Raw genomic sequence first — 26,107 nt, 5'->3', positions numbered from 1 at the left:
TAAGGTATTAGATGTACATTTTATAGATCCAGAAACACTCAGTTTGTTGCTCGGTGCTTCTGTAATGTTTCTTTTGTAAGATTCACTTGCAGCTAGAAATCAGTGCACAAAATTCTGCATGTTTGTTTGACCTTTTGCTTGTTATATTTGTAAGGGCAGTTTTGGGAAGAGTTCAATTAGCCTGGAGTATATTTACAACATTAGAATTTTACAAACCAGGAATATGGAACAATTTTTATCAAGTGTTGCATTTACTTTCGTGGAAGACAATTGAGAAATCTGTAAATTGTTTGAGAGTGTAAAACTGTGATTACCAGACAGTTAAAGAAAATTAAAATGTATTTTCATTTACAAATTAATGGCAGTAAAAGTGATTTATTATTAAGTATAAAGCCAAACACAATGAGCTATGTGCTCACTCTGGGTATTAAAATATGACTCTGGGTTGATTTATTATTATTTTATGGTAAAAAATGTGACCAATGTTACTTTAAGGCAGTCTGTTTTAATATTTGGTTTCCTTGTTAAAGTATGTGTATTTTGCTTAAGTTTGAACAACATGTTTATTTCATTTGATTTAGTTATCAATATTTTGTTTCTTGAACTTGTCACTTATTTCTTTATAGATTATTATTTTAGCTGTTTTTACTTAACAATGAACAAAAATGTCTTGATAGTTCAATTTTAACTTATAAGACACAAGATGGAATTTTGAGCGCACAAAATATAATTTTGTAGGTTATGCATGTTTTATGTGAATTATTTTATACAACATACTATCTGTGTTCTGGATTGATTGTGACTGGTTTAGAATGTCAACTCACTGGACATGTTTTGTGTTTATTTGTTCAGGTGTAATATTTGGTTTGAGCACTAAATCACCGCCCAAGCCCCCTACATCAGCCGGAGCATCTTTTATGATTGCTCCAGAGATTCAACAGAAGATTCTTAGTTTAAAGTATGTTAATGTTAGATTCTTTAGTCTTTACTTAGTTTATCAGCTTTTTACAAGTAAATAAACATATCATACACTTCTACATAATCATACATTTTTGTAGTTTTATGTTTTTAAAACTGATCTTTCATTTTACTTGTTAGAGATTTCTAAGTAAAAGTAAGAATGTACTTTTTAATTTCATAATATGTCATGACATTATGGAGTTTAATAAGAGTTCAAATATAAATAATAAATATAAATATAAATAATAAATATACTTCCTCTGGGTGAAAAATACATAACTTAAAGAATGAAAAATAATATGCAGGGGGTTGGACAAAAAACAGCTTTCTTGGAAAATGTTCATTTGTTATATATTTTATCAGATAACAGAAAAATATGTAAAACTATATGTTTTTAGAAAGCACTCAACGAGATCTGTTTAAATAATATTTCAAATCTTAATTTTAACACTGGCTTTTGTAATCACCTGAACTTTTCATAACTTTAGTTACATTTTATTATAACAAGTGTTGTGCATCTGCTGTAGTTTATTATAACAAGTGTTGTGCATCTGCTGTAGTTTGTTATAACAAGTGTTGTGCACCTGTTGTAGTTTGTTATAACAAGTGTTGTGCACCTGTTGTAGTTTGTTATAACAAGTGTTGTGCACCTGTTGTAGTTTGTTATAACAAGTGTTGTGCACCTTCTGTAGTTTGTTATAACAAGTGTTGTGCACCTTCTGTAGTTTGTTATAACAAGTGTTGTGCACCTGTTGTAGTTTGTTATAACAAGTGTTGTGCACCTGTTGTAGTTTGTTATAACAAGTGTTGTGCACCTGTTGTAGTTTGTTATAACAAGTGTTGTGCACCTGCTGTAGTTTGTTATAACAAGTGTTCTGCACCTGCTGTAGTTTGTTATAACAAGTGTTCTGCACCTGCTGTAGTTTGTTATAACAAGTGTTCTGCACCTGCTGTAGTTTGTTATAACAAGTGTTCTGCACCTGCTGTAGTTTGTTATAACAAGTGTTGTGCACCTGGTGTAGTTTAGTAGATCTTCTTATTCCAGTTAATTACTAAATCATTCAACAAGTTTCTCGGTAACTGTGGAGTTGTTAGAAGATATCTTAAAAATAAGAGACTTGATGTTATGGAAAGGCCAGATCAATCACCTGGTATCAATTATATTGAAAATTTATAAGTTGAGTTAAACTGATTAATAAAAGATTGCAAGTCAGACACAGGAGGTGAATGTTTTGAAGTACTCTAAGAATAGCAGTCAGTCAGTTGGGAATATTTCTACAAACTTACTGAATGCTTGCCACGTTGATGTGAAACAGTACTGAAATCTAAAGGAATGTTGACTCAATATTAACTTGTGAAACTGGTTTGTGTTATTTTGAGTTTCATTTTTGCATTTGATTATTGCAGAGAAACTTGTTTGATAATTTTATGAGCTAAGTGGAACAAGAAGGTGTAAGAAACTGCTACAGCAACAGAACACTTGTTATAACAAAATGTAACTAAACTTAAGATAGTTACAAATGCCAGTGTTAAAATTACGATTTAAGATCATATTTAAACAAATCTCGTCGAGTACGTTCTACAAACCTGTAGTTATACATATTTCTCTCTTATCTAATAAATGATACAAAAAATTAAAAACGATTTCAAGGGTCTTTGAATGAGATTAAATTTACATTTAATTTTATAGAGCAGAGGTTGATGAACTTCAGGAACAAGTAATTAAAGAGAGAGAACAGTATCAGCTGTCGACCCAGTCTGAGCTTGGAGGAATATCTGCTGTTCCTTATTTCAGTATCAATGACAACTTTTATCTAAACCATGAAGATGCATCATATCTGTTAACAATCGAAGTGCAAACAGCTATTGATAATGTTCTTATCCAGGTGTGTTCACTTAAAACTACAGGTTACAGCTGTTGATAATATTCTTATCCAGGTGTGTTCACTGTTAAAACTGTAGGTTACAGCCATTGATAATGTTCTTATCCAGGTGTATACACTGTTAAAACTGTAGGTTACAGCCATTGATAATTTTCTTATCCAGGTGTGTTCACTGTTAAAACTGTAGGTTACAGCCATTGATAATTTTCTTATCCAGGTGTGTTCACTGTTAAAACTGTAGGTTACAGCCATTGATAATGTTCTTATCCAGGTGTGTTCACTGTTAAAACTGTAGGTTACAGCCATTGATAATGTTCTTATCCAGGTGTATACACTATTAAAACTGTAGGTTACAGCCATTGATAATGTTGTTATCCAGGTGTGTTCACTGATAAAACTGTAGGTTACAGCCATTGATAATGTTCTTATCCAGGTGTATACACTATTAAAACTGTAGGTTACAGCCATTGATAATGTTCTTATCCAGGTGTATACACTATTAAAACTGTAGGTTACAGCTGTTGATAATGTTTTTATCCAGGTGTGTTCACTGTTAAAACTGTAGGTTACAGCTGTTGATAATGTTTTTATCCAGGTGTGTTCACTGTTAAAACTGCAGGTTACAGCTATTGATAATGTTGTTATCCACGTGTATACACTGTTAAAACTGTAGGTTACAGCCATTGATAATGTTGTTATCCAGTTGTGTTCACTTAAAACTGTAGGTTACAGCTGTTGATAATGTTCTTATCCAGGTGTGTTCACTGTTAAAACTGTAGGTTACAGCTATTGATAATTTTCTTATTCAGGTGTATACACTATTAAAACTGTAGGTTACAGCCATTGATAATGTTTTTATCCAGGTCTGTTCACTGTTAAAACTGTAGGTTACAGCTGTTGATAATGTTCTTATCCAGGTGTGTTCACTGTTAAAACTGTAGGTTACAGCTATTGATAATTTTCTTATCCAGGTGTATACACTATTAAAACTGTAGGTTACAGCTGTTGATAATGTTCTTATCCAGGTGTGTTCACTGTTAAAACTGTAGGTTACAGCCATTGATAATGTTCTTATCCAGGTGTATACACTGTTAAAACTGTAGGTTACAGCCATTGATAATTTTCTTATCCAGGTGTATACACTGTTAAAACTGTAGGTTACAGCCATTGATAATTTTCTTATCCAGGTGTATACACTGTTAAAACTGTAGGTTACAGCCATTGATAATTTTCTTATCCAGGTGTATACACTATTAAAACTGTAGGTTACAGCCATTGATAATGTTGTTATCCAGGTGTGTTCACTGATAAAACTGTAGGTTACAGCCATTGATAATGTTCTTATCCAGGTGTATACACTATTAAAACTGTAGGTTACAGCCATTGATAATGTTGTTATCCAGTTGTGTTCACTTAAAACTGTAGGTTACAGCTGTTGATAATGTTCTTATCCAGGTGTGTTCACTGTTAAAACTGTAGGTTACAGCTATTGATAATTTTCTTATCCAGGTGTATACACTATTAAAACTGTAGGTTACAGCCATTGATAATGTTTTTATCCAGGTCTGTTCACTGTTAAAACTGTAGGTTACAGCTGTTGATAATGTTCTTATCCAGGTGTGTTCACTGTTAAAACTGTAGGTTACAGCTATTGATAATTTTCTTATCCAGGTGTATACACTATTAAAACTGTAGGTTACAGCCATTGATAATGTTTTTATCCAGGTCTGTTCACTGATAAAACTGTAGGTTACAGCCATTGATAATGTTCTTATCCAGGTGTATACACTATTAAAACTGTAGGTTACAGCCATTGATAATGTTCTTATCCAGGTGTATACACTATTAAAACTGTAGGTTACAGCTGTTGATAATGTTCTTATCCAGGTGTGTTCACTGTTAATACTGTAGGTTACAGCCATTGATAATGTTGTTATCCAGGTGTGAGCATTGTTAAAACTGTAGATTACAGCCATTAATAATATTCTTATCCAGGTGTGTTCACTGTTAAAATTGTAGGTTGCAGCTATTGATAATTTTCTTATCCAGGTGTGTTCACTGTTAAAACTATAGGTTACAGCCATTGATAATGTTCTTATCCAGGTGTATACACTATTAAAACTGTAGGTTACAGCCATTGATAATGTTGTTATCCAGGTGTATACACTATTAAAACTGTAGGTTACAGCCATTGATAATGTTCTTATCCAGGTGTATACACTATTAAAACTGTAGGTTACAGCTGTTGATAATGTTTTTATCCAGGTGTGTTCACTGTTAAAACTGTAGGTTACAGCTGTTGATAATGTTTTTATCCAGGTGTGTTCACTGTTAAAATTGCAGGTTACAGCTATTGATAATGTTGTTATCCACATGTATACACTGTTAAAACTGTAGGTTACAGCCATTGATAATGTTGTTATCCAGGTGAAGAGCACTGTTAAAACTGTAGGTTACAGCTATTGATAATGTTGTTATTCAGGTGTATTCACTGTTAAAACTGTAGGTTACAGCCATTGATAATGTTGTTATCTAGGTGTATACACTGTTAAAACTGTAGGTTACAGCCATTGATAATGTTCTTATCCAGGTGTGTTCACTCTTAAAACTGTAGGTTACAGCCATTGATAATGTTCTTATTCAGGTGTGTTCATTGTTAAAATTGTAGGTTACAGCTATTGATAATGTTCTTATCCAGGTGTGTTCACTGTTAAAACTGTAGGTTACAGCTATTGATAATGTTCTTATCCAGGTGTGTTCACTGTTAATACTGTAGGTTACAGCCATTGATAATGTTGTTATCCAGGTGTGAGCATTGTTAAACTGTAGATTACAGCCATTAATAATATTCTTATCCAGGTGTATAAACTGTTAAAACTGTAGGTTACAGCTATTGATAATGTTGTTTCCCAGGTGTATACACTTTTAAAACTGTAGGTTACAGCTATTGATAATGTTGTTATCCAGGTCTGTTCACTGTTAAAATTGTAGGTTGCAGCTATTGATAATGTTGTTATCCAGGTGTGTTCACTATTAAAACTGTAGGTTACAGCTATTAATAATGTTGTTATCCAGGTGTGTTCACTGTTAAAACTGTAGGTTACAGCCATTGATAATGTTGTTATCCAGGTCTGTTCACTGTTAAAATTGTAGGTTGCAGCTATTGATAATGTTGTTATCCAGGTGTGTTCACTATTAAAACTGTAGGTTACAGCTATTAATAATGTTGTTATCCAGGTGTGTTCACTGTTAAAACTGTAGGTTACAGCCATTGATAATGTTGTTATCCAAGTGTGTTCACTGTTAAAATTCTAGGTTACAGCTATTGATAATGTTCTTATTCAGGTGTGTTCACTGTTAAAACTGTAGGTTACAGCTATTGATAATGTTGTTATTCAGGTGTATTCACTGTTAAAACTGTAGGTTACAGCTATTGATAATGTTCTTATTCAGGTGTGTTCACTGTTAAAACTGTAGGTTACAGCTATTGATAATGTTGTTATTCAGGTGTATTCACTGTTAAAACTGTAGGTTACAGCCATTGATAATGTTGTTATCCAGGTGTATACACTGTTAAAACTGTAGGTTACAGCTATTGATAATGTTGTTATCTAGGTGTGTTCACTTAAAACTGTAGGTTACAGCTATTGATAATGTTGTTATCCAGGTGTGTTCACTTAAAACTGTAGGTTACAGCTGTTGATAATGTTCTTATCCAGGTGTGTTCACTGTTAAAATTGTAGGTTACAGCTATTGATAGTGTTGTTATCCAGGTGTGTTCACTGTTAAAATTGTAGGTTACAGCAGTTGATAATGTTCTTATTCAGGTGTGTTCACTGTTAAAATTGTAGGTTACAGCTATTGATAATGTTCTTATCCAGGTGTTTTCATGGTTAAAATTGTAGGTTACAGCTATTGATAATGTCCTTATCCAGGTGTGTTCACTTCAAACTGTAGGTTACAGCCATTGATAATGTTCTTATCCAGGTGTGTTCACTGATAAAACTGTAGGTTACAGCCATTAATAATGTTCTTATCCATGTGTGTTCACTGTTAAAACTGTAGGTTACAGCCATTGATAATGTCCTTATCCAGGTGTATACACTGTTAAAACTGTAGGTTAGAGCTATTGATAATGTCCTTCTCCAGGTGTGTTCACTGTTGAAACTGCAGGTTACAGCTATTGATAATGTTGTTATCCAGGTGTGTTCACTGTTGAAACTGCAGGTTACAGCTATTGATAATGTTCCTATCGATGTGTGTTCACTGTTAAAATTGTAGGTTAGAGCTATTGATAATGTCTTATCCCACTGTGTTCACTATTAAAACTGTAGGTTACAGCTATTAATAATGTTGTTATCCAGGTGTGTTCACTGTTAAAACTATAGGTTACAGCCATTAATAATGTTCTTATCCAGGTCTGTTCACTGTTAAAATTGTAGGTTACAGCCATTGATAATGTTGTTATCCAGGTGTATACACTGTTAAAACTGTAGTATTGATAATGTTGTTATTCAGGTGTATTCACTGTTAAAACTGTAGGTTACAGCTATTGATAATGTTGTTATCCAGGTGTATACACTGTTAAAACTGTAGGTTACAGCTATTGATAATGTTGTTATCCAGGTGTGTTCACTTAAAACTGTAGGTTACAGCTATTGATAATGTTGTTATCCAGGTGTGTTCACTTAAAACTGTAGGTTACAGCTGTTGATAATGTTCTTATCCAGGTGTGTTCACTGTTAAAATTGTAGGTTACAGCTATTGATAGTGTTGTTATCCAGGTGTGTTCACTGTTAAAATTGTAGGTTACAGCAGTTGATAATGTTCTTATTCAGGTGTGTTCACTGTTAAAATTGTAGGTTACAGCTATTGATAATGTTCTTATCCAGGTGTTTTCATGGTTAAAATTGTAGGTTACAGCTATTGATAATGTCCTTATCCAGGTGTGTTCACTTCAAACTGTAGGTTACAGCCATTGATAATGTTCTTATCCAGGTGTGTTCACTGATAAAACTGTAGGTTACAGCCATTAATAATGTTCTTATCCATGTGTGTTCACTGTTAAAACTGTAGGTTACAGCCATTGATAATGTCCTTATCCAGGTGTGTTCACTGTTGAAACTGCAGGTTACAGCTATTGATAATGTTCCTATCGATGTGTGTTCACTGTTAAAATTGTAGGTTAGAGCTATTGATAATGTCTTATCCCAGTGTGTTCACTATTAAAACTGTAGGTTACAGCTATTAATAATGTTCTTATCCAGGTGTGTTCACTGTTAAAACTATAGGTTACAGCCATTAATATTGTTCTTATCCAGGTGTGTTCATTGTTAAAATTGTAGGTTACAGCTATTGATAATGTTCTTATCCAGGTGTGTTCACTGTTAAAACTATAGGTTACAGCTATTACAACTTAGCTGTCTATACATTGTGAGAACTGATATTTGTCACTATTCAACCATTGTATTTCAAGTTATTTAGTTCCTTTTATATATTCCTAAAGTAAGTTTTTTTTATTATGTAACGTAAATCTTTAGTATTTACTGTTTCTGTATATTTAAATATGTGTACGTAAAACATTTCTTCTAGAATACTGTAGTTGAATTTACATATTACAGACAAATTTACATAGTTGGACCTGCATCTTACCTTAATCTTAATTTCTGCTTAAATTATTGTTTAGAAATATCCTCAAAAAGTTTTATTTGTCAATCATGTTGAGTTCTCATTTTTTCAGTTTGGGATTCATTAAAAATTACTTTTCTTTAAAACACCAAATCCATCACTTAGAGTTTGTCTTTCTTTAAAAAAATAACTTTCTTTAAAATACCAAATCCATCACTTACAGAGTTTGTCTTTAAAAAATAATTTTCTTTAAAACAGCAAATCCATCACTTACAGAGTTTGTCTTTCTTTAAAAAATAATTTTCTTTAAAACACCAAATCCATCACTTACAGAGTTTGTTTTTCTTTAAAAAATATTTTTTTAAACACCAAATCCATCACATACAGAGTATGTCTTTCTTTAAAGAATAATTTTCTTTAATACACCAACTCCATCACTTACAGAGTTTGTCTTTCTTTAAAGAATATTTTTTAAAACACCAAATCCATCACATGCAGAGTTTGTCTTTCTTTAAAAAATAATTTTCTTCAAAACACCAACTCCATCACTTACAGAGTTTGTCTTTCTTTAAAGAATATTTTTTAAAACACCAAATCCATCACATGCAGAGTTTGTCTTTCTTTAAAAAATAATTTTCTTCAAAACACCAAATCCATCACATGCAGAGTTTGTCTTTCTTTAAAGAATAATTTTCTTTAAAACACCAAATCCATCACTTACAGAGTTTGTGTTTCTTTAAAGAATATTTTTTTAAAACACCAAATCCATCACATACAGAGTTTGTCTTTCTTTAAAAAATAATTTTCTTCAAAACACCAAATCCATCACTTACAGAGTTTGTCTTTCTTTAAAAAATAATTTTCTTTAAAACACCAAATCCATTACTTACAAAGTTTGTCTTTCTTGGTGAATTGAGAATAAATTTCCTTTTCTTTGGAAAATTATAAAAATTACAGTTTCTGTTTTTTATTAGAGTGACGTTCCCGTTGACTTATTGGACAGTGAAAGAAATTCAGCTGTTGTTAGTTACAGCGCTTGTGATCCTGAGGTAAACGTTTATCTCAGTATGTTTTCAAAATATTTTCTAATTATTTGAGTTATACTTGTATTATAATGGAACTTGATTTCTGTTTATTATTTATTAGTGTACTGTACAGAGTGAACTTGTAATCTTTATCTAACTTGTTTTATGTATTTAAACTATAAACGATCTACGTGCTGTTCTAAACAGTTGCTGTTTCAGTTCATATCTCAGTATAATAATAATTAAGTAACCTGCAGCATTCTGTCTAATCTTTATTTTATTTCCTGATGATGAGAAATCCACTTCAAGTAAAGAATGTATTCTAAAGACAGCTGGTATGGGTATTAAAAGTTTAAGAAAACTTAAGAATGTTGGAACATTGTTCAGTACTTCATTTTAATATCCATACCAGCAGCCTTTAAAATACATTTTTAACATTTTGATCTTTTCGTGATGGAAACATTTTGCACAATAATAGTTAACTGTAGAAAATATGAATGTATGTAAAAGTTTTCAGGTGCTAGAAATGATGGGTCCATGGAAAGATAGAAATTTAAAAAAGTTCTTGAATATAAAGACCTACATTCCTAGATATATATCTTTAATAAATTGTTTTTTAAATATCAGAATGGAAACTTTCTGCTGGCCACTTACCGATGCCAAGCAAACACTACTCGGCTAGAAGTGAAAATACGATCTATTGAAGGGCAACATGGAACCTTACAGGCTTACATTACACCAAGACTCCAACCAAAATGCTGCCAAGTTCGTCAGTACCACATTAAACCTTTATCTTTACACAGAAGAAGCCATTCGTTTGATAACAATAAGTAAGAATTCACAAATTAGAAGTTACTTTGAGGCCAATTAAGTATTTTTTTAGTAAAAAACAAATTTGTTTCTCCTTATCTTAGAGCATATTGTGTAATTATTCACTTTGATAAAAGAAATAAAGTAGAAATAGAGATGCTGCAGCTATCAGATTGTTGCTGCAAAAATAAGTTCAGTGTTATTATGTAAATTTATTAGTTTGTTAAGTAATTACACCAAAACATTCTGTTATTATCATTATGTACATTTTGTTATTATCATTATGTACATTCTGTTATTATCATTATGTACATTCTGTTATTATCATTATGTACATTCTGTTATTATCATTATGTACATTTTGTTATTATCATTACGTACATTTTGTTATTATCATTACATCATTTTGTTATTGTCATTATGTAGATTCTGTTATTATCATTACGTACATTCTGTTATTATCATTACGTACATTTTGTTATTATCATTACGTACATTCTGTTATTATCATTATGTACATTCTGTTATTGTCATTATGTACATTCTGTTATTGTCATTATGTACATTCTGTTATTGTCATTATGTACATTGTGTTATTGTCATTATGTACATTGTGTTATTATCATTATGTACATTGTGTTATTATCATTATGTACATTCTGTTATTATCATTATGTACATTCTGTTATTATCATTATGTACATTCTGTTATTGTCATTATGTACATTCTGTTATTGTCATTATGTACATTCTGTTATGGTCATTATGTACATTCTGTTATGGTCATTATGTACATTCTGTTATTGTCATTATGTACATTCTGTTATTATCATTATGTACATTCTGTTATTATCATTATGTACATTCTGTTATTATCATTATGTACATTCTGTTATTGTCATTATGTACATTCTGTTATTATCATTATGTACATTCTGTTATTATCATTACGTACATTTTGTTATTATCATTACGCATTATTCTGTTATTGTCATTATGTACATTCTGTTATTGTCATTATGTACATTGTGTTATTGTCATTATGTACATTGTGTTATTATTATGTACATTGTGTTATTATCATTATGTACATTGTGTTATTATCATTATGTACATTCTGTTATTATCATTATGTACATTCTGTTATTGTCATTATGTACATTCTGTTATTGTCATTATGTACATTCTGTTATGGTCATTATGTACATTCTGTTATGGTCATTATGTACATTCTGTTATTATCATTATGTACATTCTGTTATTATCATTATGTACATTCTGTTATTGTCATTATGTACATTTTGTTGTTATCATTATGTACATTCTGTTATTATCATTATGTACATTCTGTTATTATCATTATGTACATTTTGTTATTATCATTATGTAGTCCTCATAGTAACTTAGAAGTCAAAGGGGTTGAAAGAATGATTTGGTAACCTGATTGATTTTTTTCTTTAATTTGAAATTACTGATTCTAAACATTTTATTTGGCACTTTGGCTTTCAGAAGTTTAAAAAGATGGTTTATTGTGGTTCTAAGAAACTGTGTGGCATTTGAAGAGCTAACGTCATCAGCCCATTCTAGGGTAAATGGCTTCTGGAGGTGTTATGTGTGATGGAGTACGACTTATGAACTTTGGAAGGAGTGAAATATACCATCGGCAGTGGCTGTGGATAATGTGGAGTTACTGGAATACCATCATCATATACTCTTTTTAATTCTTGAAAATCCCTAAGGGACTAGAAAAGTGTTTACAAATGTATGCATACAATAGACAGTTCTCCCAGTGCTGAAAAGAAGGACGTTTAACAACAAACATAAAACTCAAATCTTGTCAAGTTCTGAAAATTGGTCCAAAAAAGATATGGTCACAGAGCTATGCAGCTAAGCAGCATGGAGTGTTATGACCTTAACATTGTTAGAAGTGGGGTAGGAGTCATGACCTTAACATTGTTAGAAGTGGGGTAGGAGTTATGACCTTAACATTGTTAGAAGTGGGGTTGGAACAATGACCTTAACATTGTTAGAAGTGGGGTAGGAACCATGACCTTAACATTGTTAGAAGTGGGGTAGGAACCATGACCTTAACATTGTTAGAAGTGGGGTAGGAGTCATGACCTTAACATTGTTAGAAGTGATGTAGGAGTCGTGACCTTAACATTGTTAGAAGTGGGGTAGGAGTCATGACCTTAACATTGTTAGAAGTGGGGTAGGAGTCATGACCTTAACATTGTTAGAAGTGGGGTTGGAACAATGACCTTAACATTGTTAGAAGTGGGGTTGGAACAATGACCTTAACATTGTTAGAAGTGGGGTAGGAGTCATGACCTTAACATTGTTAGAAGTGGGGTAGGAGTCATGACCTTAACATTGTTAGAAGTGGGGTTGGAACAATGACCTTAACATTGTTAGAAGTGGGGTAGGAACCATGACCTTAACATTGTTAGAAGTGGGGTAGGAACTATGACCTTAACATTGTTAGAAGTGGGGTAGGAGTCATGACCTTAACATTGTTAGAAGTGGGGTAGGAGTCATGTCCTTAACATTGTTAGAAGTGGGGTTGGAACAATGATTTTAACATTGTTAGAAGTGGGGTAGAAACCATGACCTTAAGATTGTTAGAAGTGGGGTAGGAACTATGACCTTAACATTGTTAGAAGTGGGGTAGGAGTCATGACCTTAACATTGTTAGAAGTGGGGTAGGAGTCATGACCTTAACATTGTTAGAAGTGGGGTTGGAACAATGACCTTAACATTGTTAGAAGTGGGGTAGGAACCATGACCTTAACATTGTTAGAAGTGGGGTAGGAGTCATGACCTTAACATTGTTAGAAGTGGGGTTGGAACAATGACCTTAACATTGTTAGAAGGGTAGGAGTCATGACCTTAACATTGTTAGACATGGGGTAGGAGTCATGACCTTAACATTGTAAGAAGTGGGGTAGGAGTCATGACCTTAACATTGTTAGACGTGGGGTAGGACTGACTTCTTGGTCACAAGAAAATAACACAAGGAACGTGATGGTAAAATTCACTGGCAGCGTGAGAGGTGTACGAGGGTGTTTGTTGATGCTGAAATAATGTAAATATTTAAATATCCTGAATGAACTCTGGACGGGTGAGTAAAGAGATCACACAATAAAATTAATGATATCATGGGTGATGTAGAGCAGTCTGTGAGAGATGGTTACCAGGGAAGATGTGTAAGACAGTAAATCATGTTGTATGAGGATAAATACTGCAGTTTAAGAAACAAAAACTACATTAGGAGTAAATCCAATAGGGAGATGATGAATGTAGTACCAGTTATGGAGAAGATGAGAGAAACTTACTTTAGATGACTCAGTATGTGTAATAAGATCAATACGGAGATGATGAATGTTGTACTGGTTATGGAGAAGATGAGAGAAACTTACTTTAGATGACTCAGTATGTGTAATTAGATCAATACGGAGATGATGAATGTCGTACTGGTTATGGAGAAGATGAGAGAAACTTACTTTAGACGACTCAGCATGTGTAATAAGATCAATACGGAAATGATGAATGTCTTACCATTTATGGAGAAGATGAGAGAAACTTACTTTAGACGACTCAGCATGTGTAATAAAATCAATACGGAGATGATGAATGTCGTACCGGTTATGGAGAAGTTGAAACTTACCTTAGATGACTCAGTCATATGTAATAAAACCAATAGGGAGATGATGAAATTAATAATAGTTGTGGAGAAGAAGCAGAAGAAATGGACGAATGTAGTGACATATAAAATGGGAAAATGTTATGTGAATGTAACTTTTATCCAGAGTATAGTGGAGGGTAAGGACCAGAAAAGGAAACCTTAATCAGTTTGGATAAATGTGAAGGAGAAAAATTAAAAGTTTTTATACACATAATATTAATGCTGTACAATAAGTATTATTACATTTAATCATGGTTTGCCAGCTTGTAAAAGGAATTCACACCATACAAAGTGACATTGTTTTCTTTAAATGGCTTTACTTTTGTATATCTCTTGAGCTCACTGACTTTTACTTACACCAAGTAATTCTATTATAAATGTGGAATACATTTTGGTTTAGGCCTCTTAACAAACTGACTTTAAAGGGAGCATTTAGTATTGGAGAAATGCATGCTTGGATTGTATTCTGCCTTCCAGAAGTCCCAGAGAAAACTATTGGAGATACAGCCAGCTTTTATTTTGTTTCAACGTTTCTAGACACAGTGCTCTCTTGTTCTTACAAGTAAGAGCTAACTTTCTTCATTCATCTTTAGTTGATGATAGAAATTAGGTGAAACCAATATATCTCATGTTTTTAACATACTTTAGAGAGAACTGTTTTTTACTCTGTCAGTTTTAACATGCTCTATAGTTTAGTGTTGTTTGTAAGTTTATATTTCACTCTGTATCAGTTTTAACATGCTCTATAGTTTAGTATTGTTTGTAAGTTTATATTCCACTCTGTATCAGTTTTAACATGCTCTATAGTTTAGTATTGTTTGTAAGTTTATATCCCACTCTGTATCAGTTTTAACATGCTCTATAGTTTAGTGTTGTTTGTAAGTTTATATTTCACTCTGTATCAGTTTTAACATGCTCTATAGTTTAGTGTTGTTTGTAAGTTTATATCCAACTCTGTATCAGTTTTAACATGCTCTATAGTTTAGTATTGTTTGTAAGTTTATATTCCATTCTGTATCAGTTTTAACATGCTCTATAGTTTAGTATTGTTTGTAAGTTTATATCCCACTCTGTATCAGTTTTAACATGCTCTATAGTTTAGTGTTGTTTGTAAGTTTATATTTCACTCTGTATCACTTTTAACATGCTCTATAGTTTAGTGTTGTTTGTAAGTTTATATTTCACTCTGTATAAGTTTTAACATGCTCTATAGTTTAGTATTGTTTGTAAGTTTATATCCAACTCTGTATCAGTTTTAACATGCTCTATAGTTTAGTGTTGTTTGTAAGTTTATATCCCACTCTGTATCACTTTTAACATGCTCTATAGTTTAGTGTTGTTTGTAAGTTTATATTTCACTTTGTATCACTTTTAACATGCTCTATAGTTTAGTGTTGTTTGTAAGTTTATATTTCACTCTGTATCAGTTTTAACATTCTCTATAGTTTAGTATTGTTTGTAAGTTTATATCCCACTGTGTATCAGTTTTAACATACTCTATAGTTTAGTATTGTTTGTAAGTTTATATCCCACTGTGTATCAGTTTTAACATTCTCTATAGTTTAGTATTGTAGGTAAGTTTATATCCCACTGTGTATCAGTTTTAACATGCTCTATAGTTTAGTATTATTTGTAAGTTTATATCCAACTCTGTATCAGTTTTAACATGCTCTATAGTTTAGTATTGTTTGTAATTTTATATCCCACTCTGTATCAGTTTTAACATGCTCTATAGTTTAGTGTTGTTTGTAAGTTTATATCCCACTCTGTATCAGTTTTAACATTCACTATAGTTTAGTATTGTTTGTAAGTCTATTATTGTTATGTTAAACAATAGCTTTGTTGAAAGTGGAAGTTTTAATAAATTTGTTATAGGAAAGGAGAAGCCATATTTAAATCAGACAATATATCTACCATCTCCATTTTGAAAGATTTCCTCACCAAAGAAGCAACTAAAAGAAAAATTCGTCTTGAAATTTCATGTGGTAAGTTAATTTTACAATATGTGAGATGGAAAAGATAGAACTTAACTTGTGAGTCATAAGAGAATTACACAATTAAATTAGTCTCTTTGTTAGCTTGAGAAGTTCATATGTTACTCAAAACGTTAAATCACGTTGTTAGACTGATGTGTGAGAGTTTGTCAGATCGAACAGTGAATAATGTTACTGTAACTGATACATAATATTGTTATTGTATTTTTTGTTGAGATATTGATCTGTGTATAATTAGTAAATGAAATTGTCCTTTTCTATTTCAGATATAGATGACACTAGTATTCCACATACATTAAATCTGATTCATCCCAAACTGGAAGAACAGTTACTGTTAGCCAAGAAAGTACAGTTAATTGAAGCTTTGAAGGTCTGTAGTCTACAATCTAGTTTATATTTGTAGTGTGATAGCAATGTGTATTGTGCACTGAATTATGTGTTACTGTTTTTTGACTAATCTATTTTTGTGTATGTGTGCTACTTACCCCTGAAGTATGAGATACATCATATTATTTATGTTGTATTATGTTACTGATACATAATGTATTTGGTTGAGATACATCATATTATTTATGTTGTATTATGTTACTGATACATAATGTATTTGGTTGAGATACATCATATTATTTATGTTGTATTATGTTACTGATACATAATGTATTTGGTTGAGATACATCATATTATTTATGTTGTATTATGTTACTGATACATAATGTATTTGGTTGAGATACATCATATTATTTATGTTGTATTATGTTACTGATACATAATGTATTTGGTTGAGATACATCATATTATTTATGTTGTATTATGTTACTGACACATAATGTATTTGGTTGAGATACATCATATTATTTATGTTGTATTATGTTACTGACACATAATGTATTTGGTTGAGATACATCATATTATTTATGTTGTATTATGTTACTGATACATAATGTATTTGGTTGAGATACATCATATTATTTATGTTGTATTATGTTACTGATACATAATGTATTTGGTTGAGATACATCATATTATTTATGTTGTATTATGTTACTGATACATAATGTATTTGGTTGAGATACATCATATTATTTATGTTGTATTATGTTACTGATACATAATGTATTTGGTTGAGATACATCATATTATTTATGTTGTATTATGTTACTGACACATAATGTATTTGGTTGAGATACATCATATTATTTATGTTGTATTATGTTACTGACACATAATGTATTTGGTTGAGATACATCATATTATTTATGTTGTATTATGTTACTGACACATAATGTATTTGGTTGAGATACATCATATTATTTATGTTGTATTATGTTACTGATACATAATGTATTTGGTTGAGATACATCATATTATTTATGTTGTATTATGTTACTGATACATAATGTATTTGGTTGAGATACATCATATTATTTATGTTGTATTATGTTACTGACACATAATGTATTTGGTTGAGATACATCATATTATTTATGTTGTATTATGTTACTGACACATAATGTATTTGGTTGAGATACATCATATTATTTATGTTGTATTATGTTACTGACACATAATGTATTTGGTTGAGATACATCATATTATTTATGTTGTATTATGTTACTGACACATAATGTATTTGGTTGAGATACATCATATTATTTATGTTGTATTATGTTACTGATACATAATGTATTTGGTAGAATGTTTAATATCTGTTATTTTGTTTGTGTTGCAAGTATATGTTGTTTTTTAACATTTTATCATGTTAACACCTGTGTTATGCCATTAATCTCACATTAACTAATTAACGTTATTTTCTCTACTTCTTGGTTATTTTGTGATTAGTGGATTTTAACAAACCTGGATATTTTAGAGTTTTGGCTTCAAGATGTGAGTATACCTAACATGCTTTTCATGTTCATTTATGGGTATATTTCTGGAGTGACAGTCAGTCTCACTTTTAAGTTAAAAGTAGCTACTTTAATGAACAGTCGTTGCAAACTAGTGAGTTATCTTTGGTTAGCTGTCCATAGTAGGGATGGCTAAACCTTACCTGTCTCTCATATGGTCATTTAACCCATTACAGATATATGTATAAGATGTTATATTAACAATCAAACCCCTTGTTACTTGATAAAGTTAAAACATTTCTATACATATTTTATAAGTAGCTGAAATTAAGTTAATTTTAGAATCTAAATCTAAAGAGATATAACACATTTTTCTTGCATTCAATTTGGCCAACTTGTCACAGCTACAGACACAGTTCACTTAGATATGTTTCCCTATAGGTTGAAGATTCTGCACATTGTCTCAGGTTTTATTTTTCTCCAAATGTAAGGTGGTTTATATTTACCATCATTTAATTACCAGGCTACAGTCATGTTTGCATGGTACAGTTTATACCCAAGATGTTTTTTCCTTCCAACAGTTTTCAAAGACATATCTGTATTTGTAAAAAAACCCAAAAGTAACCTTGAATGTTTCTGGGTAGGATCTACAACTCCACGAGCATGACACAAGTGCGTTAACTCCAGAATATCAGGATATACTTGACAATGCTGAGCATTTACAGAAAGAGTTTAAACGGCAGCCCTGTCACCTGGAGAGACTGTACGGTGAGTTTTACACCACGTACGTCAGAAAGTTACATTAATGCTTTTAAAATTAACAACTTTTGGAAATATGTGACAATAGGATGAGATTAAACCACTCATGTTGTGAATAATCTGACAGCTGATAGATATAAATAATATGGTGTCTTAAACATGCCCAAACCCATCAAGTTTCACGAGAGATCATTGTAATATACGAGACACGTAAAAATATGAAAATGTGATATTGTATATAACTACATAATTAAATTCCACTGATATGGGTGAAAGGTCACTCTGTTACCTTGATATTGTACTATGATGTCAACCTTGATATTGTACTATGATGTCAACCTTGATATTGTACTATGATGTCAACCTTGATATTGCACTATGATGTCAACCTTGATATTGTACTATGATGTCAACCTTGATATTGTACTATGATGTCAACCTTGATATTGTACTATGATGTCAACCTTGATATTGCACTATGATGTCAACCTTGATATTGTACCTTGATGTCAACCTTGATATATTGTACTTATGATGTCAACCTTGATATTGTACTATCATGTCAAACCTTGATATTGTGTTGCTATCATGTCAACCTTGATATTGCACTATGATGTCAGCCTTGATGTTGCATGATGTCAACCCTGATATTGCACTATGATGTCAACCTTGATATTGCACTTGATGTCAATCATTGTGCATATGATGTCAACCTTGATATTGCACTATGATGTCAACCTTGATATTGCACTATGATGTCAACCTTGATATTGCACTATGATGTCAACCTTGATATTGCACTATGATGTCAACCTTGATATTGCACTATGATGTCAACCTTCATATTGCACTATGATGTCAACCTTGATATTGCACTATGATGTCAACCTTGATATTGCACTATGATGTCAACCTTGATATTGCACTATGATGATGTCAACCTTGATATTGCACTATGATGTCAGCCTTGATGTTGCACTATGATGTCAACATTCATATTGCACTATGATGTCAACCTTGATATTGCACTCATGATGTCAACCTTCATATTGCACTATGATGTCAACCTTGATATTGCACTATGATGTCAACCTTGATATTGCACTATGATGTCAACCTTGATATTGTACTATGATGTCAACCTTGATATTGTACTATGATGTCAACCTTGATATTGCACTATGATGTCAACCTTGATATTGCACTATGATGTCAACCTTGATATTGCACTATGATGTCAACCTTGATATTGCACTATGATGTCAACCTTGATATTGCACTATGATGTCAACCTTGATATTGCACTATGATGTCAACCTTCATATTGCACTATGATGTCAACCTTGATATTGCACTATGATGTCAACCTTGATATTGCACTGTGATGTCAACCTTGATATTGCACTGTGATGTCAACCTTGATATTGCACTGTGATGTCAACCTTGATATTGCACTGTGATGTCAACCTTTATATTGTACTATGATGTAATAGTTTTCCTTAAAATATGCCAAATATTTACATTAAACCGTTTCTCATGTTTCCTGTATTTCTTTCTTGGTATTCCCCTGTATAATTTATGTAACAATTTAATAGAGCCACAGTGTATGAGTTTAATTATTTTGTTTCCTTTAGGGATGATTACGGATCTTTATATAGATGTCTACAAGTTCCAGGGTGTTAACGTTAAGAGTAAAGTACCAGCCCTGCTCCAGATCTTAGACAACTATGATCTCTCTACACTGATTGACTTTTTTCAGACTAAACCATGAGGCTAGCATTATTGCCACATTTCAAATTTGGGTTCTATATGTTACACATACAAAGCTAACATTAAAAATGCAAAGTTTTACAAAGTTAACAGTGAGGCCAAAATCACTGACAACATTTCAGGCCTGGGTTTTAAATATTATAATTACAAATCTAGAGTTAAAGTGTTAAGTTTCTTATGAGTGTAATTAACAAGTCATTATTGAAAGTTATGAATATTTTTTATGCTAGTCATCAGTTATTTACTAGAACATGATATTTAACTTTATTACAGTTTTACGTCTTGGAGTGTTTGTGAAAGAGGTTCTGTGCGATAATCTAAACCATGGAACTTGGAAAGTCATACTTCATTGACCTGTAATAGTTCATGTGCTAAGTTTTATATTACTATAATTCCTAATAGAAACAGTCACAAGTTTAGAAACCTTGTCACAAGTTCCATATCTTTTAATGCATCTCTGGCAGACTTTTTTTTTAAATAGTGCATTGGGTTCATGGAAGTGAATACTGTTACTTATATTACACCTTTCTAATGGAGCTTATTTAGATGTTTCAGTTACTTGTTGCTGTTACTGTCAAAATCTGAAACATACTTGTTTTATGGTAATGTTCCAGTAATTATTGGAAGTGGTTATAATTAAGTGTTCTTGAATGTTATGATATTGTGCATTATTGTACATCCTGCCTTGTGACTGGATTTCACACATCCAACTTACCAGTGATGTTCAAACTATAGACAGATGTTCAAGCCATTTTTATTGACACTTTGTTACGTCCAAGTATTTGAATGCATGATTGAAGTTATATTATCTACAATCAGAGTGAACCTGGAGATGCAAGAGTGTCGGGTTTTCCAGAATCAGTTTGTTGTGACTTTGTGAACATTTCTAATCTCACAAAGTGACCAACACTAGTTTGTTTACCATCTTGTTTTTACTGTTTCTTTTTTAAAGATGTGGTGGTTACTAGATTTTGATGGTTAAAATGGAAATGCTTGTAATGGGTTATATAAGGGACATTAATGTTAGTTTTTCTTTAGTGGGAATATATTCATGTACTCACCCTCAAATATACTACTTCTTGCATTAGAGATTGTTAGGGTTAATATTTACTAACTTATTAGGTATAATTGTAAAAATTGTAAGAAGGAACATTAATCAAATTCTAAGTGAATGTTTTGTTGATTTAAAAGTCTTGTTACACTGTAACCAACAAATCACTTTGTGCAACTTTTCCATCCATTCTGACAAAGCTAGTCATTTCACCAGAGATGTGCACTCTGTGTCATAGTGTGAGATATTAATGGTAGTTTTAGAGTTTGCCATAGGTTCAAATTGTAGTTCATGTATTGATGTGGAGAATTTATATCAATAAATGACTTTTTTTTTTTGTCAGATTTTCTGTGTTTTCAAGATCTTGTCACATGATGATCATGTAAAAATGTTTTTATTGTGCCCCATTTCTAAACACTCATTCTGTTGCACCCTCACATCACATATAAAAACAAGTGTAGTCTTAAAACATAAGAGTGAACAAGTTTCATTTTATCCAGTAACTTGGTACAAAGAATAGATGGGCTTAATTGTTAGATAAGATAAGGATCATTCTTTATACCATAAGGATGAACTCGACCTTTGGATAAGATGACGATCATTCTTTATACCATAAGGATGGACTCGACCTTTGGATAAGATGAGGACCATTCAATGAATTGTAAGAATGGTTTTAATCTTGGGATGAGGACCATTCTTTGTACTGTAAGGATGGACTAGACCTTTGGATAAAATAAGGACCATTCTCTGTATGACAAGAATAGGCTTGATCTTGGGATAAGATAAGGACTGTTTTTTTTATGATAGTTTTAAGACTTGCATATTTTAAATTTGTAGTTTCAGATAATGTATATGCTGCTATAATCATAATTACACACCACTACTTACTGATTATTCCTGCCACCCTGGGGATTGTGCCAATCCACAGACTTACTAGATTACTTTTAAGATTTGGTCTTTTAAAGAATGGAAAAATTTTTTTACATAAGTTACTGACAAACGTTTTATTACCATAACAACTGTTAAACACAAAGTAATATTGTGTATCTGTGTTGAATACAAGATAGAAATGTGATTTAATTTAGTAAATACGTACTGTCACACTAAATATATTCATCTTTTCAGCCATGGGGTCACTGTAATATTATTATTAATCTTTCTATTTATCAGTAAACAGGTATCCAAAGAGTTGGTGGTAGGTGGTGTTGACTATCTGCCTTTAATTTATCACTCTTAAATTAAAAATGATTAGTGGAGATAGCCCTTGCATAGGTTTTCTCAAAATTCAAACCAAACTTAAAAGTAGTTTTCAACAGTTCTAATGTTTCAGTTGGACATGTTTGTTTTGATATTCATGCAACGCCACACAAGGACTATCTGAAAATAGTCTATTCTAAATTTGAATTGACAAATTAGAGGAACAACACATAATCAACAGCATTTGCTGCCAACTTTTGGGTCACTCTAACTGATTAATGGAGTTTGACCTCCACTCTAATGGCTTGACAGTTAGGGTTGATCAACTTATGCAAATTGTGGGTTCGAGTCCTATCACTGAACATGCTCGACCTTTCAGCTCTGTGAGCATTATAGTGTGACATCAATCCCATTACTTGTTGGTAAGGAGTAGCCCAAGATTTGGCAATGAATGATGTTGACCATCACTAGTCTATCACTTCTCAGTGTAGGATGACTACCAAAGACATCTCTGGAGTAGCTTTTTGTGAAATCCAACAAACAAGTAACTTACTGTTACTTTTATAACATATGTATGGCTCTTAAGTGCAAAACATGATTTTGTGGCAACAAGCCACAAATTATATACCCTTGCGTTCACAGTATGGCCTTTAATAGCAGGTCACCCTGGCCTTACATAGTGATAAAGATAAACGATATTTTGTGTTCACACTTAACAGATATGAATTTTTAATTCGATGTGAAAGTCAGAAAATTACAGTTTAAATGTTATGCAATGTTATTTACGGTACCATTAGTTCAAAGGTCGCTCTTCAGGATACTGAGAATCTATAACAAAAACATACAAAAATCAATTTTCAATTAAACATAAATAATCTGGATTAAATACATATATTTTCCAAATATACAAACATACAATACACACTATGCATACATTAAATTTACTTCAAGTTGGATTCTAATTAATTGTGAAAATTTTCGTTCTCTTCATTTCTTAGGAAAACTCGAGAATAGAGAAACTACGATTTTAATGAAAAATATGAAATTGCTTCTAGTCTTAAAAATTGCAAAATTATTTTATCCAGAATAAACACAAAGAGATGGACGGAGTTTGTTCGAAAGAAGCTGTAATAACCTAGTATGTGGGTTATTTAACGAAAACGCCACATCTCAAAGCTCTCGTGTTATCATTCTTTCCAGAGAAATGTATTAAAATGGAAAGTATTCGGAATTTATATAAAAATGAAGGCTTAAATGTTGGGAATTATTTTCAACGAGTTCGATTTTGGATGTCGTATGTTAAATGCATATTTCTAGTCCAATAATATGGGAATACTAATATTTTTAAAATATGCAAAAACTTTTTATTTCAAAGAGCTAATAACTGTGAACCTTGTTCTTTTCATTTCTGGCCCGCCATGGCCAGGTGGCTAAGGCATTCGACTCGTAATCCGAGGATCGCGGGTTTGAATCCCGTCTCATCAAACATGCTTGTCCTTTCAGCCGTGGGGCAATGTAATGTGATCATCAACCCCACTATTCGTTGGTAAAAGAGTAGCCCAAGAGTTGGCGGTGAGTGATGATGACTAGCTGCCTTCCCTCTAGTCTTACACTGCTAAATTAGGGACGGCTAGCGCAGATAGTCCTCGAGTAGCTTTGCGCGAAATTCAAAAGAAGCCAAACCTCTTAATTTCTTAGAAAAACTCGAGAATAGAGACGTTATGACTTTAATAAACAGTATTATATCGCACTTAGGGCTGAGAAGAGAAAATACAATTTTCTTTTCTAGAATAACGAGAAAATTTAAAATGGACAAAATTATATAAAAAAATACAACAGCCGAAATAACTTTCTATAATCAGGAAATTAATATCAAAATGATTTAGAAGCCCTCGTATTAACATCCTTTTCTAAAGAAGTGCATCACAGTGAAAGATATCAAGGAATAAGTAATGCGAGTTTTCTTTAACACAGTTCCATTCTGAAGTGTTTAACTGTATCTTTATAGCCCGATAAAGTGTGGCCGGTGATTAGGGCTCTCGACTCGCAATCTTAGGGTCGCGGGTTCGAATCCCCGTTATACCAAATATGCTCAACTTTTCAGCCGTGGGGGCGTTATTGTGACGGTCAATCTCACTATTCGTTGGTAAAGAGTTGGCGATGTGTGTTGATGACTAGCTGCCTTCCTTCTGGTTTTACACTGCTAAGTTAAGGACAGCTAGAGCAGATAGTCCTCCTGTAGCTTTACGCGAAATTCAAAAACAAACAAGCGAGTAACTTGAAAATAAAACTTTTGACTACATTTTAGAAAATACCAAGCGCCTTAGTGATTTTTATTATTGGAATATTAGAGAAATGTTTCAACGTTTTGAAAACGTCCTTAGTTTCAAATGTATGAACTTGAAGCGAATATAGAGAAAATAAATATGAAACCGAGATATTTACAAATATTTCCTCCAAACGATGGCACTACAAGCGCTGCTGAATATTATAAAGTCGTATGTAATAGTCCTAGTACTAACGACGTGATTAATTTTCTTATACTACCGCTATAAAGATCGTGTTGAAAATACGATAAATAGGAACATCGTTGTAACAAAAATGCGACAGTTTGATTACAGAAAGTGGAATCAATCCAATTTAGTTTAAGTGAAAAACTGAAAAAAAGCTAGCGGCGACATTCCTAATTTGTCTGTAACTAAACGAGGCCTATTAATAGTTGAGTAAAATATAGAAATTGTCTAGATAGCAGTGTGATTCTCGTGACTTCTAATGTGTTAAAACTTTTGCTCGTTAAACCCTAAACTGTTAATAATCCTGAAGAGTTGTATTAAATGAAGAGTTTTGAAAGTTGTCCAGAAGTATGTGGTCCCAACTCTAGTTGCATCATATTAAATACTGGTGTAATAAGTTGGTTAAGAGTTAAACACATCTGCTGCTGTTCCTTATTGGCACTTTAAACCAACAGAACCCTGTCTTTAATTGCGTTTTGATTTCGAAATGTTGATATAGAAAATACTTGTGTATTTAGGTGAAATGTCTGAAAACAAATATTTAGTATGCCATCGCCAGAACGTTTAAAATCTGTAAGATTGGTTTTAAAAGAGGTACATTTTGTGTTTTTCTTTTAAAAATATTTATAGAAACAAGAATAACAACTGAACATTTCAATCCATGTTTCTTTTTGTTTTTATAACTAAGCAGTTTTAACCACGTAACACATCTGTGAAATGGTTTTTTTCTCGTACGACCAGTGGGTGAAAATCCATGTTGGTTCTTCATCCACTGGCTCCATTCTTCCCTCATGAAAGCTTTGAAGGACTTATTAATCGATACATCCAGTGGTTGTAGTAAGGCCTCCTTGTTTGACAGCAATTTGTGTTTACAGTTGCTGTACTTTTCTCTTCGTCCCCTCGGTCTTATGAACCCTAAGTTGGTTTCTTAAGAGAACCACCTGGTCTCCTTTCCCAAACATTTTCAAGCCAATGTGTGACTCTGTCT

At 32.2% G+C, this 26,107-nt stretch overlaps 1 protein-coding gene across 5 annotated transcripts in view; it reads left to right on the top strand.

The window, feature by feature from the left end:
- The window catches only part of LOC143230257 (BBSome complex member BBS7-like), a 71,601-nt gene extending 49,849 nt beyond the window's left edge, over positions 1–21,752 (top strand). For 4 of the 5 annotated variants that reach the window (XM_076463474.1, XM_076463472.1, XM_076463475.1 and 1 more), the window contains 9 exons: positions 853–958; positions 2,651–2,846; positions 9,446–9,520; positions 10,124–10,326; positions 14,392–14,553; positions 15,867–15,976; positions 16,252–16,355; positions 18,474–18,597; positions 20,223–21,752. In XM_076463474.1, the coding sequence (XP_076319589.1) occupies positions 853–958; positions 2,651–2,846; positions 9,446–9,520; positions 10,124–10,326; positions 14,392–14,553; positions 15,867–15,976; positions 16,252–16,355; positions 18,474–18,597; positions 20,223–20,359 (1,217 nt within the window). In that variant the 3' untranslated portion in view covers positions 20,360–21,752. The remainder of the gene's footprint in view (positions 1–852; positions 959–2,650; positions 2,847–9,445; positions 9,521–10,123; positions 10,327–14,391; positions 14,554–15,866; positions 15,977–16,251; positions 16,356–18,473; positions 18,598–20,222) is intronic. The other variant, XM_076463476.1, reaches the window with a different exon arrangement.
- Positions 21,753–26,107: the final 4,355 nt, after the last annotated feature.

The sequence above is a fragment of the Tachypleus tridentatus genome, chromosome 10 (assembly GCF_004210375.1).
Source record: "Tachypleus tridentatus isolate NWPU-2018 chromosome 10, ASM421037v1, whole genome shotgun sequence".
In the NCBI taxonomy this organism is placed as follows: domain Eukaryota; kingdom Metazoa; phylum Arthropoda; class Merostomata; order Xiphosura; family Limulidae; genus Tachypleus; species Tachypleus tridentatus.
Note: the sequence above shows the minus strand (reverse complement) of the source record. Positions and strands in the feature narration are given on the sequence as shown.